We start from the raw sequence: 16,869 nt of genomic DNA on the forward strand, positions 1-16,869 counted from the left end.
ATGAGCTGCCTTTAAAGAGGAGATAGTTCGGGTGCATTCAAAGGACATTGCCACAAGAGGGAAAGGCAGGGCAAACAAAGCCAGAGTTCCCTGAATGACGAGTGTAAGATGAAGCTAAAGAAAAAGTATGTCAGATGTCAAGTTGATAATACAAGTGAGAATCAGGCTGAGTATAGAAAGTTCAGAGGGGAAGTGAAAAAATAAATGAGCAGCAAAGAGAGAGTATAAGAAGAAACTGACAGCTAACATAAAAGGGATTTACTCTTAAATCCCTGCTGGCTTTCTTAATTAATCCACATTTGTCCAACTGGCTGTCAATTTTGTCCAGATTATCATTTTAAAAGATTTCCTACCACTGAGGTTAAACTGACAAGCCTGTAGTTGCTGGGTTTATCCTTACACCCTTTCTTAAACAAGGGTGAAACATTTGCAGTTTCCTCCCTTACTTCCCTTAGTGTCTCTGGAGGCATCTCATCCAGTCCTGTGATAAAAGAGAGTTCAAACATCATCCATAAGCATATAAATATTAAAAAGGTGGTGTGGGGTTGATTAGGCACAAAAAGGGGATTTATGCATGGAGGCGGAGGGCATGGTTGAGATATTAAATAGCTACATTGCATCTGTCTTTATCAAGGAAGATGTTGCCAAACACTGTAGTGAATGAAACAGGAAGTAGTTGAGACACTGGATAGGCTAAAAATTGATAAAGAGGAGATATTAGGAAGGATGGCTGTACTTTAAAGTTGGTAAGTCACACTTTTTACAGAGTGAGTGGTTAGGATCTGGAATGCACTGCCTGAGAGTGTAATGGCGGCTGATTCAATTGTAGCTTTCAAAAAGCAATTGGATAATTATCTAAAAGGAAATAAATTGCAGGTCTACAGGGAAAAGATGGGGTAGAGGGACTGAGTAGCTCATGTAGCGAACCAACACATGATCACGACAGGCCGAATGGCTTAGTGTTATAACCATCCTACGATTAAGGCCAATTTCTGAAGGAAGAAAATGCAGATTCAGCAGCAGGTATCCAGTTTCTCTGTGGTATGCATATATTTGTCATAGTAATGTAACAGCTGCAAATATTAGATAAAACATACATTTATTTAACAGTAAGCTGTAGCGCCTGATGATGAGAGATGGTGTGAGCTAAAGCAGCCAGCCTGTCTTCACCACTAACTAGCAGCAGTAAGGGAGTCAGGTCACCTAGCTATATGAGCAATTGGATGAAAATTTAAAAGATTGGGAGAGCTGTTAGGAACAAGACAGGAGCAGGAGAAAGACAATGGAATCAGTTGGCTTTTACAGGAAACTTGCAGGGACAAGAGCATTTAATGTGTATTCACTAAGAAGCTTTCTGTATAAGTAGATTTATCTTAAGTGTCTCATGCACCCAAACCTGTTTCTGTTGTGGAGTATCATGAGCACAGGCTCTTTTATAGTGCTCCTTTAAGTTTCTTAGCTCATACAATCTCAAGTTCTTGGTGAACTGCAATGTTTATAATGCTGGCTCTCAAGGAAAGCAAGATTCAGCTTATTGTGGAACAACACTATCTGGTCTAGCATTTCAACTAAACCATCCTTAGGCCTTATTCATACTCTTACAATCTAATCTTCAGCTTTTTTAAATGGGGAGGTAATGGCATAGTGGTATTGTCACTGTAATAGTGCTAATGCTCTGGGAACCTGGGTTCAAATCCTGCCATGGCAGATGGTGGAATTTGCATTCAATAAAAATCTGGAATTAAAAGTCTAATGATGACCACGAAATTGTTGATTGTTGTAAAGACCCATCTGGTTCACTAATGTCCTTTAGGGAAGGAAATCTGCCATCCTTACCTGGTCTGGCCTACATGTGACTCCAGACCCACAGCAATGTTTGACTCTTAAATGCCCTCTGAAATAGCCTAGCAAGCTGAAGGGGAGGGGCTTTGTGACAAGTCACAAAAAAGGAATGAAACCGGATGGGCCACCTGACATCGACCTAGGTACTGGAAAGGACAACAGCAAACTCAGTCTTGTTGACGCTGCAAAGTCCTCCTTGCTAACAAAAATTGGGAGAGCTGTCTCATAGACTAGTCAAGCAACAGCCTGACATAGTCATCCTCACGGAATCATATCTTACAGATAATGTCCCAGACACTACCATCACCATCCCTGGGTATGTCCTGTCCCACTGGCAGGACAGTGGTATACAGTCAGGAGGGAGTTGCCCTGGGAGTCCTTAACATTAACTCCAGACACCATGAAGCCCCATGGCATCAGGTCAAACATGGGCAAGGAAACCTCCTGCTGATTACCATGTACAGCCCCTCCCCCTCAGCTGATGAATCCGTGCTCCTCCATGTTGAACACCACTTGGAGGAAGCACTGAGGGTGGCAAGGACCCAGAATGTGCTCTGGGTGGGGGACTTCAATGCCCATCACCAAGAGTGGCTCCAATACTGACTGAGCTGGCTGAGTCCTAAAGGATGTAGCTGCTAGACTGGGTCTACGGCACTACTGATGAGGGAACCAATGAGGGAAAAACATACTTGACCTCATCCTCACCAACCTGCCTGCCGCCGATGCATCTATCCATTACAGTATTCGGAGGAGTGACCACCGCACAGTCATTGTAGAGACGAAGTCCCGTCTTCACATTGAGGGTACCCTCCATCGAATTGTGTGGCATTACCACTGTGCTAAATGGAATAGATTTCGAACAGATCTAGCAACTCAAGACTGGGCATCCATGAGGTGCTATTGGGCCATCAGCAGCAGCAGAATTGTACTCTGAACACAATCTATAACCTCATGGCGGGCATATCCCTCATTCTACAATTACCATCAAGCCAGGGGATCAACCCTGGTTCAAAGAAGAGGGCAGGAGGTAATACCTAAAAATGAGGTGTCAACCTGGTGAAGCTATAACAGGACCACTTGCGCGCCAAACAGCATAAGCAGCAAGTGATAGAGCTAAGCGATCCCACAACCAACGGGTAAGATCTAAGCTCTGCAATCCTGCCACATCGAGTTGTGAATGGTGGTAGACAATTAACTCACTGTAAGAGGAGGCTCCAAAAATGTTCCCATCCTCAATGATGGGGGAGCCCAGCACATCAGTGAAGAAGATAAGGCTGAAGTATTTGCTGCAATCTCCAGTTAGAAGTGCCAAGTGGATGATCCAACTTGGCCTCCTCCGGAGGTCCCCAGCATCACAGATGCCAGTCTTCAGTCAATTTAATTCACTCCACGTGATATCAAGAAACGTCTGGAGGCACTGGATAGTGCAAAGGCTATGGATTTTGACAACATTCCAGCAATAGTACTAAAGACTTGTGCTCCAGAACTTGCTGCACCTCTAGCCAAGCTGTTCCAGTACAACTGCAACATTGGCATCTACCTGGCTATTTGGAAAATTGTCCTGTACACACAATACAGGACAAATCCGACCCAGCTAATTACCGCCCCATCAATATACTCTCGATCATCAGTAAGGTAATGGAAAGGGTCATCAACAGTGCTATCAAGTGGCTTTGCTTAGCAATAACCTGCTCACTGGCGCCCAGTTTGGGTTCCGCCAGGGCCGCTCAGCTCCTGACCTCATTACAGCCTTGGTTCAAACATGGACGAAAGAGCTGAACTCCAGAGGTGAGGTGAGAGTGACTGCCCTTGACATCAAGGCAGCATTTGACTGAGTGTGGCATCAAAGAGCCTTAGCAAAACTGGAGTCAATGGGAATCAGGGGGAAAACTCTCTGCTGGTTGGATTCATACCTAGCACAAAGGAGGATGATTGTAGTTGTTGGAGGTCAGTCATCTCAGCCAGGATATCACTACAGGAGTTCCTCAGGGTAGTGTCCTCGGCCCAACCATCTTCAGCTGCTTCATCAATGACCTTCCTTCTTATAAGGTCAGAGGTGGAGATGTTTGCTCATGATTGCACAATGTTCAGCACCATTCACGACTCAGGTACTGAAGCAGTCCATGTCCAAATGCAGCAAGACCTGGACAATATCCAGACTTGGGCTGACAAGTGGCAAGTAACATTTTTGCCACACAAGTACCAGGCAATGACCATCTCCAACAAGAGAGAATATAACCATCGTCCCTTTAGGTTCAATGGCATTACCATCATTGAAGCCCCCACTAACAACATGCTGCGATTACCATTGACCAGAAACTGAATGGGACTAAGCATGTGAATACTGTGGTTACAAGAGCAGGTCAGATTAGAAATCCTACGATGAGTAACTCACCACCTGACTCCCCAGTGCCTGTCCATCAGCTACAAGTCAGGAATGTGATGGAATACTCCCCACTTGCTTTGATGAGTGCAGCCCCCACAACTCGAAGAAGCTGGACACCATCCAGGACAAAGCAGTGCACTTGATTGGCATCACATTCACAAACATTCACTCCCTCCACCACCGACATAGAGTAGCAGCAGTGTGTACCATCTACAAGATGCACTGCAGGAATTCACCAAGGCTCCTTAGACAGTACCTTCGAAACCCACGACCGTTGCCATCTAGAAGGACAAGGGCAGCAGATAGATGGGAGCACCACCACCTGGATGTTCCCCTCCAAGTCCCTCACCCTCCTGACTTGGAAACATATCGCTGTTCCTTCACTGTTGCTGGGTCAAAATCCTGGAACTCTCTTCCTAACAGCACCATGGGTGTACCTACACCATATGGATTGCAGCAATTCAAGAAGGTCACTGACTACCACCACCTCAAGGGCAACTAGGGATGGGCAATAAATGCTGGCCTAGCCAGCCAAGTCCACATCCCATGAATGAATAATTTTTAAAAAATGGTTCTCTCTGCATTTATCCATATCATACTCATTTGCAACTATGCTGAAGAAGGGTCATACAGACTCAAAACATTAATTCTGTTTCTCCACGGATACTGCTGGACCTGCTGACTTTTGCCAGCATTTTCTGTTTTTGTTTTAGATTTCCAGCATCCGCAGTATTTTGCTTTTATCATTTGGAACTATGCTGTTGATTTCACTATTTGGGTACCTGAAGGACTTCATTCTTTTAAATAGGGTACACCAAATCACTGTCATCAGTTTTCCTGTTCAAAGGTCCCAAAATCCTATGCAAAGTAATTTCAAACAAAGATTAGCAAATGGCTAATAGAATGCAATATTTGTTGCTATCTTCTCACCAGTAGGAAACTTTGAAGCTTAGATAAATGGCTAGAGGTGGAGCTCCGCATTTGGTTCAGCGATATTTGTAAGAACAGAAAGGTAGTAATATTGGATGATTTTGACTATTCCAAAATAGACTAGCATATGAATAATGCAGATGTTCAAAATACAGAACGCTTTATAGAATGTATCCAGGTCTGCTTCCTATGTTCGTTCTAGACCAAGGAAAGATATATTTCTTGATTTAGTTCTGGGAAATGAGGTGGAGGAAGTAACTGTATTGAGAGTAGAACAATTGGGAATTAGTGACTACAACATAGTTGGATTCAGTTTGTGAAAGTCAACGGTAAAGGTGTTGAATTGGAAAAATAAGCAAAAGTTCAGCAAGGTGAAAGGGAACCTGACCAAATTAACTGGACAGACAATGTAGCAAACAGGTTGACAGAGCAGCAGCAAGTATGAAATGAACCAATTCCTTTTCTACAGTTATCTCCTAATAATTATTTCATAAATTCTTCGACACCACTTCATTTTTCACAGTTAAGACGACTCCATCATCCCCAAGTGATTCTATTAAAACTAATCGTTTTATTTTTGATATTCAGTGGCATCCCCAGTCACCTTGTGGGCATTTTTGAAATAAGTATCATTAAAAGCATCTGTAAAACTACGACAGAATTCCTGATTAGGCGCAGGAACTGTGATGATTCACATTTTGGTTTTTTGATTCTGGAATCTGTTTTTAAGGACCTTACTCTTCCTAATACCATGACATTGTCAATTTTCATCAAGGCGTGAAGGAATCCAGAACTTGAAGGGTAACTAATTTTAGGGGTTTTATTTCTTTGACCCAACAATGTCCTTCATATTTTGCAACCTCAATTTATCAATACCTCAGGCCATTGCAGACATTAGATACATTGGGTTTTATCATGTTTTTTCCCTGAGATCCTTTGGGTAAAAAATAAACCGATGTCTTAAGAGTATGAATAATCTTAGACACATGACTGATAAATATGTCTGATAACATGTCGAAAGTGAATTGATATTTATAATACTAAAGCCATATGTTTTCACTCTCAACTCCTGCAGAAAGGAAAGATGAAAGAAGCAGCCCAGAGATATCAGTACGCATTAAGAAAATTTCCACGAGAAGGCTTTGGGGATGAAATGAAATCTTTTAGAGATCTGAGAGTTTCTCTATATTTAAACCTATCCCGATGTCGGAGGAAAACTAATGTAAGCTATTCTATTTGGTTTAGTTAGACTTCTGGTTCATTTATTTAAAGCCTGACCTATTGAAAATTCTTTGTTTAAAAGGCGGCTGGCCATATTTATCTCTATTAATGTGTTTTTTATTTTGAGTTGTTCTGGTGAAAATGCAACTAGAGCTCTAAAAGTTTTACTTATTACTTTGGCTATGCCACAGGTCATTACGTAATACCAATAAGAAAGTTTTACTTTGGTATTACTAATCTTCAATTGAGTATCAACTTGGCACATTTGTTACTATTTTGACCTCTGGGTCAGAAGGCGATGTGTTCCATACTAGTACTTGGAGGCCTAATCTAGCCATGGCAGATTAGGCAGGGCTGAGAGATTGCTGAATTCCCAGTGGTATGGTTCTTCATAAGAGATGTTCAGATTTGTTCAGGTGAATGTTGAGAACTGTGGGATGCATCAACTATTAATATCAAAACGAATTGCAGTGTCTCGCTTATATGCATTACTTGGCATAAGGAAAAAAGTGGAGCAAATTTTACAAGGTAACCAATGAATGGTAGAACATGCCTGTTTAGTGCTGATTATTGGCACCTCCAATATTCACTGTACGTTTGATTTTATATATATATATATATATGTAAAAATCAGACAACGACTTGTATTTATACCACCCCTTTAATATAATGAAAAATCTCAAGGAGCCTTGCAGTAACATAACCTCAAAGTATGACACCAAGACACATGGAGCTATTGGGTCAGACAACCAAAAGTGAGGTGGGGAGGATATTCCAGAGCTTTTGGGGCTGAGGCGACTGAAGGCATGGCCACCAATGCTGGAGCAATTATCAATTATAGTTGGGAATGCACAGAAGGGCAGAATTATAGGAGTGCAGATATCTTGGAGGGTTGTGGGGTGGGAGATTATTACAGAGATAGAAAGGGGCAAGGCCATAGAGGGATTTGAAAACAAGGATGAAAATTTTAAATTCAAAGTCTTGCTTGACTGGGAGCCATTGTAGGTCAGTGAGCACAGGCTTGATAGGGGAATGGGACCTGCTGTGATGTAAGACATGAGCAGCAAAGTTTTGGATGACCTCAAGTTTACGGAGAGCATAATGTGGGAGACCAGCCAGGGGTGCGTTTGAATAGTTGAGTCCATTGGTAACAAAGGCATGAGTGACAGTTTCAGCTGTAGATGAAATAGGTGGTCTTGGGGAAAAATGAGGTTTGGAGGCTCATCTCGGGATCAGATGTGATACCAAGGTTGTGAACAGATGGGCTTAATCTCAGATTTTTGCCAGGGAGAGGAATGGAATTGGTGGCTAGGGAACAGGGCTTGGAGTGGGGAGTCTTCCGAATATTTAATTGGGCAAGATGGTGGCATAGTGGTAATATCGCTGAACTAGTAATCCTGAGGACATGTGTTCGAATCACACTACGGCAGGTGGTGGAATTTAAAATTAATTAATAAATCCCTAATATAAAGCTAGTCTCAATAATGGTGAGCATGAAACTATCACCGATAGTTGAATTGAGTAATAGGGATGGTAAGTGATGCAAGGAAGTGATCAGAGATGCCCTTATCTGTAATTGGCGAGATGGGACTAGCAAGACAACATGAGATGGCAAGGTCAATAGGGTGTCTGTGAATATGGGGAGAGTTTGCTTGGGGGGGGGGGGGGGACGGGGTGCGGGAGAGATTTAAGAACCAAGACTTGACCTTCCGAACAGATGCACCCAGGAATAGGAGTGGATTTCTCTCGTACGCATTTAAGGTTTTTATGTTCAGTTTAGCTTACCTCTGAACCATCTGATATACCCAGTTAAGTTTGATAGTTTCATTCCAAACCAACAAAATGGGATTACTGTATAACTTTTGAGTGGAATGAATTAACTTCTTTGCTAGTCATTAAAAGATGAAGTCAGACAGATATGTTTTATTTGTGTTTACATATTCAATGCCTCTTACGGTTAAGTATTGAGAATTACAACAGGTGCTTGAGTATGTCATTGCAGGCACAAATGTAATTTAAGTGTATCAAAGTATCCCCCATTGCAGTTGAGTGTTCTCTATTTGCCACAACATTGTCATTTGTAATGTTTCAAGGATATTATACGGCTTAGCCAAGGCCAGATTTACAGTTTGTATTTAATGTTGATAACCAGTTAACAGCTCTAGCATACAAGTCTGGACGTATATGGTCCTTTAAGTTGACTGGATTTGAGGCATCCTTTGTTCATCTTCTTTCGAATGCTGCTCTTCTCAGGAATCTCTTGTTTCTTCAGTTGCCATCTTGTGTCTGAGCTAACCTGACATGCATATATTTCTCTATATTGCCAATAAACTCCTTTCACTTCGAACCACAGTCTAATAAAATGCATAACCTGCCTTAATCTTAAAGTTCTACTTTTAACCCCACTTCTACTTCTGTAGAATTGTATTAAGCTTTCAAGCAGCTTATGTACTTTCTAAAAAAACATAGCACTCCAGAAACTAAATAGCTGTTTTTTTTCCATTGTTTCTCCTGACCTCTCCCTTCTCTTCTGACTTTTTTGCACTTACCTGCTTGAGGGCTGGGAGAAGCATTGCAGATTTTCTGTCAGAATCGACTGAAACCAATCTGCTGAGAGTTTAAACCTCAACCTGTAGTGAAAATGGTTATCCCAGTTACCAAGGTCTTTCCTAAATATGTCATCTGTATTGGGTAAAATGTTTGAGAACCAAACTGTTAGTTAATATGCATCTTTAACATTCTTTTGCATTTAGCACCAGATAGATAAATCCATAATCCCAACCAGTGTCTTCTAAAGAGTCCTGAATGCTATTTCAGAAAGCTGGGTCATTAATTTGACTAAAATAAAAATACCTGAAAAAACTCAGCAGGTCTGACAGCATTTGCGGAGAGGAACACAGTTAACGTTTCGAGTCCGTATAACTCTTCAACAGAACTAAGGAAAAATAGAAGAGAGGTGAAATATAAGCTGGTTTAAGGGGGGGTGGGACAAGTAGAGCTGGATAGAGGGCCAGTGATAGGTGTGGCAATCTCCACCTATCACTGGCCCTCTATCCAGCTCTACTTGTCCCACGCCCCCTTAAACCAGCTTATATTTCACCTCTTCTATTTTTCCTTAGTTCTGTTGAAGATTCATACGGACTCGAAACGTTAACTGTGTTTCTCTCCGCAGATGCTGAGTTTTTCCAGGTATTTTTATTCTATATTTGATCTGTGTGTAAGTAATTTTCCAGACATCTATTGTAAATTGTACCTTTTACTAGCTTTGAACCTATGTCCTCTTATTCTACCCTCTATTTGATGTAAAATAATATTATAGATTTATCTTGTTTCCACTATCTTACTTACCTATATCTCCTCCTTAGACATTCCTTTTGCAAGTTGAAAATTTCAAGTTACTGATTTTTCCTTCATAACATACTAAGGCTTAGCCTTAAGTTTTGGTTTTAAGCCTATTTGCAATTTTTAGGATTTTTACTTCATCTTTGTCATTCCTCTTTCTGTTGTATAACTGAATTTTTAGCTGTTGTGTTTAGCCTCTGTTGCTACGCTTTTTTTTTAGTTCCTATCTTCTCCTCTGAGCATCCATTTAGCATGTTTCTGCATTTTCTTATTTTCATCCGAGTAACCACTTTACAAGTCCTGCAGGGAGAAAAGAAGAGATTTATTTTTCCTTTTGTTTAATTTGAATTTATTGGTTTTAGGAATGCATTTATCTGACATCTTTGGGATTATATCTCTGAAGGTTCTACTTGCCCACTGATACGTTGTACAGCAACCTACTAAAATCCATTTTCCTTCATCGTTCCCGCATTCGTTTGCATTTAGCCCTTTCCTAATCTCTAGAGGAAATTGTCCTTGTCCTGTACAGCAACCTACTAAAATCCATTTTCCTTCATCGTTCCCGCATTCGTTTGCATTTAGCCCTTTCCTAATCTCTAGAGGAAATTGTCCTTGTCCTGAGATATACTACTAACGTAAGCTTGTATTTCATAGATTTAAGTCTCTGACCAGAGTAGCTCATTTGTAGCTTGCTCCCTCCCACAAAATAAATCTCATTTACCTCTGCAGTGTTCCTCACATACAGGGATGCCACTGCCTTTTCTGTGCACTTTTTTTTTGCTGAACACACTATATCTATTGAATGTTAAATTCATTTCCATCCATGGCTTCAGCCATGTTTCTTCCCCACTGTGTCATAATTCCCTATTGTCATTACAGTTTCCAATTCCAGCACTTTGTGGATAATTTTGTTTCACGTTCCTTAGTGCCTACCAATTCCTCGTTTCCAGTTTTTGTATGTCACTCTATATATTACCATCTATAACCACTTTCTACTCTGTAAGCTGCTTATCTGGGACATGGTTTACTCCCTGCCCTTCACCATTACCTTGTTTAGTTTAAATGATTCTTGACTACTCCATCAAATTTTGTTTATCTTATGTTTTAGATGCTGCCCTCTCTTGTACCACTCTTTTATCTGAATGTGTTCCTAGTTATTTATGCACCAAGTTGTCAGATCTGTGAACTTCCTTGCCCAACTCCTAAAGTTTACTGTAAAACTTTACTTTGCATCCCTGATGTGAACACATTGGAGAGAGTAGAGAAGAGGTTTACAAGAATGGTTCGGAACGGTTCCAGGAATGAGAAACTTCAGCTATGAGGATAGATTGGAGAAGTTGGGACTTTTCTCCTTGGAGAGAAGAAGGCTAAGAGGAGATTTGATAGGGAGAAGCTGTTCCCGTTCATAAAAGGATCAAGAATGAGATTTTACAGATTTAAAGTGATTTGCAAAAGAAACAAGTGTGACGTGAGAAAAAACATTTTCACACGACGAATAGTTCGGGTCTGGAATGCACTGTCTGGAAGTGTGGTCGAGGCATTCAAGAGGGCATTAGATGATTGTTTCTATTAAAATTATGTGCAAGGGTATGGTGAAAAGGCAGGGCAATGGCACTAGGCCATAATGCTCATTTAGAGAGCTGGTGTAGACACGATGGGCTGAATGGCCTCGTGTGCTGTTAAAATTTTGTGATTCTGAGCAATTCTCTGTTGTTTACATCTACCTGGACTATCACCACTGTGCTTTACCTTTTATCTCGGCATCCCTTTCTTTGATATGTACTGCTCTGACTCCAGATAGACAACTGATTGTCCGATTGAAGTTGCCTTTATTACACAACATTGTTCATGTTCCTGAGCAGAGCCCCCTCTGACTACAAATTATATCTCAGTGCACACTGTCTTCTCTTTTACAAGCTACCACTTTTGAGATCATCTTTGTTGTTATTTTGATAAACAGAGCTTGATATCTGTTCATTGATGTAGCCTCAAGTAGCCTCGTAGGCTTTCTTAATATGTCTCAACTATCCATACATTATTCCCACTGCTTTGGCTTCCCTCAGTTCTTGCCAACCCTGTTCTTGGTTATGTTGGACCCCAAATAATAGTCACTTTCGTGGACTTGGCCATTTCACAGACCTATGATGCCTCATTTACTAAGACTAATACATGTTCATAAACCTTTTAGCTTATTTATTTTCTGTATGTATGTCAACTGTACCTCATTTGGTAGGTACTCTTACTGGAGCCAGAATGTTATGGGTTCAAGTCCCATTCCAAGACTTCAACAAAGAAATCAAGGCGCTCAGTTCAGTGCGGTACTAAGGAAATGTTGCAATATAGGTGTTAAACTGAAGCTCCGTCTGCCCCTCAGATTGATAGTTTAGAAAGATCCCAAGGCACTATTTTGAAAGTAGGGAAATTATCACTGGTGCCCAGGCCAATATTTATCTCTCCATTGACATCACAAAAACAGATTATCTGATCATTTTCACAGTGCTGTTTGTTTGCAAATTGGTTGTCGCATTTCCTACATTACCACAGTGAGTACACTTCAGAAGTACTTCATTACTGTAAAGAAATTTTGGACATGTTGTGGTCATGAAAGGTGCTATATAAATGTAAGTCTTTTTTTTCTTTGTCTAGTCTGGCTCCTTTGTTCGTAAACATTCTCCATTGATCATTCACTACTTTCATTTGCCAGCTTTTGTTTAGACTTACTCTGGCCTTCACCTAAGATGAATCATAGAATGAATTCAGCCCATTATGTCTTTGCTGGAGCTATCCAATTAATCCCACTCCTCTTCTCTTTTTTTCTCTTAGGTATTTTATCCTCTTTTGAGAGCTACTTCCACCACCCTTTCATACCACCATTCCAAATTACAGCAAGTTGCTGCATTTTAAAGTTTCCTTATTTCACCTCTGATTTTTTTGACAATCATTATCCTCTGTTTACTAACTCTTTTGCTAGTGAAAAGTTTATCCTTATTTAATTTACTCATTCAAAAGCAGAATAGTTTTGATAACCTCTATCAAATCTCCCTTACCCTCCTTTCTATGTTCCAAGAACTCCAGCTTCTCCACAGGTGGAGGGAGTGAATGTTGAAGGTGGTAGATAGGGTGTCAATCAAGCAGACTGCTTTGTCCTCGATGGTGTCGAGCTTCTTGAGTGTTGTTGGAGCTGCACTCATCCAGGCAAGTGGAGAGTATTCCATCACAATCCTGAGTTATGTCTTGTAGATAGTGTGGACAGCCCTTGAGGAGTCAGGAGGTGAATTACTCTCTGCAGAATTCCCAGTCTTTGATTTGCCCTTGTAGCCACAGTATTTATTATATGGGTGGTCCAGTTCAGTTTCTAGTGAATGCTGACCTCCAGGATTTTGATAGTGGTGGATTCAGTGATGGTAATGCTATTGAATGTCATGGGGAGATAGTCATTTCCTGGCATGTGTGGCACAAAATGTTACTTGCCACTTATCAGACCAAGCCTGAATGTTGTTCAGGTCTTACTGCATATGGACAGCCTGCTTCAATATCTGAGGAGTTGCTGAGAATGGTAGTGAAAATTTTGCAAACATCCCCAATTTTCTCTGAACGCTTTCCAAAATACCAGAAGTTTGACTTTCAAAGCAATTCTATTCTCCTCTGTTGTTTACCCCCACATGGTTCTATCACCACCGTGCCTTTAAGTATCTTCTCTATATCCTAATCATCTCCTTTTTGCCTACCTTTTTTCACTTTTCATTGAAATTAGTACTCCCTGTAGTCAAGTATTTTCATGCTCGATTGTTTCTTGTCTTTTGAGAACTATATGATCACCATTCTCCACTTATTGCTGCACTGAAACGCCCAGTTTATTTCACAGATCCTATATTTAGTTCTGCCGGGCTGGAAACCCACTAAACGCAAAACATTCCTGTGTACATTTCAGAAATTGCTCCCCATTTGCCCTTTATACAATTGTGCTATATTATTCTATATGGTCGTCTTGCATCTTTTTGAAATTTGCTCCTCTATCATAGGTGACCAAAGAATGGGAAGGAGATACAGTATACACCCATTAGCACAATAGCTTCCCTATTAATTCTAGCCAAATAGATGTACATGGTTTTGATCACCCTCATCTTTCTCGAATGCTGTAAGTTTCTTTGCATCAATACTGCCACCTGCTTTTATCATTCCTGATCTTTCCTTCTTTGTTATACTCACATGTGGCAACATGATGTGCCTGTAGCTCAAACTTATTTACCATGCTCACATGCTTTTACGTATATGCGCTCCAAATCCATCTTAGACTGCCTCATATTTGCCCCCCAATTCCTCCCTCAGTGCAATATTTATACAACTAAGGAAATGTTTTGAAAAAATATTATGAAATTTTGCTCTTGATCATCATAAAAAGAAAAAAACCTATTGTTTTTCTTGCTGGCAGGACTTTGGAATGGCAGAGGAATTTGCTTCTAAAGCATTGGAATTAAAGCCAAAATCATATGAAGCTTACTATGCCAGAGGAAGGGCTAAAAGGAGCAGCAGGTGAGAAGTTCTATCCACACCTCCCAAAATAGTCTATGAACCCACTTGAAGCAATTAATTATACAAAAAAACTGTTTAAAATAAAAGTTAAGTAGGAAAATAGGCCCATATCTGCTTAGAAAGTTAGCTAATGTAGTGAATTCCAATCCATTAGTTCAATATTATTTTCTTTTCACAGGCAATTTTCTGCAGCTCTTTCAGATCTACAAGAAGCTGCTAAGCTTTGTCCTAACAACCGTGAAATAAAGCGGCTTCTGGCTCGGATAGAAGAGGAATATAATCAGATGCATCGAGCGCAGCAACAGTGTCAGCAACCACAGCAAAACAATGAATCTGATAATGAAGAGGAATTACTACACCAAGATCTTGAGAGTTCATTATTTGACATTGATGATCCTGGTGTTGGACCACCTACTGACATTCAGTCTGCCTCAGCAAGGCATTCTCCAAGCTCAGTTCCATTCAAAAAGGGACTTCAAGATGATGCAGGTTCTCAACAGAATCCAAGGCCTGTCTCTCCTCAGAATAAATCTAAACACAAATACCTTCGAGAACCACTCCCACAGCAAGGACTAGTTACACAACCTCCCAAACAAGCTCAAATTGTGAAAACAAACCAGCACATGAATTTATTACAGGCTGGGGGAAGAGCTGCAAGTTATCAATACAGTGGTAAAGCTCCACCACAAACTCAGTTTCCCTTGCCAAGCAATAGAAATGTTCAACAAGTAGAATCTGCAGTCAATAGTAGAACATATTCTGGGAGTTATGGCGAAAGAGTGACTTCTGCTCAATCTGTGCAGCTGCAGCACAATGAACTTACTACAACTGAGACTTCTACAAATATGACAATACCAGTAGAAAGCCCACTTGCACAGTCCCAACTGAGTATTGATTTATTAGAAAATGTTGCTCAAGGAGTTCAAGCAAAGTCTTCGGATGTAAACCAAGATGGATCAATAACAGGTGTTTCTGTGCCTGTGCATCAAACAATCATGAAAGTTTCTGGTTCTACTAACAGTCTAGCCTCCAACTGCAGTGTCTCTGACAGTGGGCAAACTTCAGATGCTCACATCAAAAGCAGTCTGGAATACAAGATGGAGAAGTCAAACAAAAACTTGAGTGGGGCTGAATACAGACCAAGGACTACACCATTTATGGGAATAATAGATAAAACTGTAAGATCCCAGCAGCATCAGTCCAACAGTCAACAGATTCGCACGTGGCACGATCAATCAACAGATGGATTTGTTACAAATGCGACTTCAGTTGGTGGTGGTCAAAATATTCACAGTGAAGCACAGTTTGCCAAATCTGTTATTGCCTATCATGACCATATAAAACTTCCAACTCAGGGCTCTGCTGGAAATCTTCACAATGGAATGCATTCCAAGACCTGTCAGACAGCCACAAACTTTCAAGAACCCAGTTCACCCTTGATGGTTCCACAGAGTATTTCTAAACCACAATCTCATGTACCTAGAGATGCACATTCTATAAAACCAAAGCGATCTTTTATAGAATCTAACGTGTAAAGTAAATTGGACTGTTGAAAATTACTACTTTTTTGCGTATGTTGTAATCTAATAGTAGAATTTGTAGCTATTGGTGCTTATCAGTAAAATTTCTCTATGCTACAGTACAGCATTGCATGTTGGTTATAAAATGGTAAGCTTTAATCCAGCTGGCTATTGCACTGAGTATTGTAATATGGCATTTAACACAAAATGAATAACTGCACTTTATTAAAGTACAAATTATAAGATGTCCTGAAGTGCTTTTGTTGTAATTTAAATGTTTTTAACTTGTATAGATTCAGTTAAGGAACAGAGAACATGCATCATTAGCATTGTTATCAGTAAAAAGGGAGTTGTTGAACAGCCACATTACAACTTTTTTTTAAAGTCAGCCATTTCTTGGACAAATTCAAATCCTTCAATTCTAGAATGGTTTATGTAATCTTTAAAAACTTAATGAAGTAGTCATCTGTAATCGAGGATTATGTTGCACATTAATCAAATTTTAAAAACTGTATAAATATAATGGTTCTGTTATCAATTTCCAATACTAATTTTATTTATTTGCTTATGCTTTTAATTTGTAAAATTGGACCTTTTACTTAACTATGTATTATGTCTTCATAAATTTTCATTGCAGCTTAAGTGTTTAAGAGCACTAGTTATTTTCAGTATAAACATCTAATAATTTATTTTATAGCATACTGTATTGCCAAGTAGAGGAAAAAATAATTTCTGGCAAGGTATTGTGCCTAATGTTTTGACTAACTTTTTTTCCTGGAATATATATGGCAAATTAATTCAAAAAAATAAAATACAAAAGTATATTCTAATATTTTGGGGTTGGGTTGTGAACTGTCTTTGCTGTTACCTGATTTTATTTCTGCTTAAACCATAGACAGCATACTTCAATTGGACAGCCCTTGCTCATTCCTGGAGACTGAATTCATCCTGGCATGCAAAACTTGGGCTTGAGAAGAAGGTTCTTCCTCAGCTCTCACTGCGCAAATAGCATGCAACCAGTAGCAATTCTGGCCTCGGCATGTCCTTCTGTCAATTGCTATATAAATGCAAGTTGTGCTGACATTTTTTTACTGC

The 16,869-nt window shown here is 40.1% G+C and overlaps 2 protein-coding genes across 10 annotated transcripts in view; one reads left to right on the forward strand and one right to left on the reverse strand.

The window, feature by feature from the left end:
* Positions 1 to 16,604, forward strand: part of LOC144686686 (protein TANC1-like) — a 270,044-nt gene extending 253,440 nt beyond the window's left edge. For all 3 annotated transcript variants that reach the window (XM_078552222.1, XM_078552225.1, XM_078552224.1), the window contains 3 exons: positions 6,234 to 6,380; positions 14,154 to 14,254; positions 14,433 to 16,604. In XM_078552222.1, the coding sequence (XP_078408348.1) occupies positions 6,234 to 6,380; positions 14,154 to 14,254; positions 14,433 to 15,789 (1,605 nt within the window). In that variant the 3' untranslated portion in view covers positions 15,790 to 16,604. The remainder of the gene's footprint in view (positions 1 to 6,233; positions 6,381 to 14,153; positions 14,255 to 14,432) is intronic.
* Positions 9,898 to 16,869, reverse strand: part of wdsub1 (WD repeat, sterile alpha motif and U-box domain containing 1) — a 48,371-nt gene continuing 41,399 nt past the window's right edge. For all 7 annotated transcript variants that reach the window (XM_078552228.1, XM_078552230.1, XM_078552226.1 and 4 more), the window contains one exon: positions 9,898 to 10,021. The gene's annotated coding sequence lies outside the window, so the exon portion shown is untranslated. The remainder of the gene's footprint in view (positions 10,022 to 16,869) is intronic.

This window comes from Cetorhinus maximus, chromosome 11 (assembly GCF_964194155.1).
Source record: "Cetorhinus maximus chromosome 11, sCetMax3.hap1.1, whole genome shotgun sequence".
NCBI lineage: Eukaryota > Metazoa > Chordata > Chondrichthyes > Lamniformes > Cetorhinidae > Cetorhinus > Cetorhinus maximus.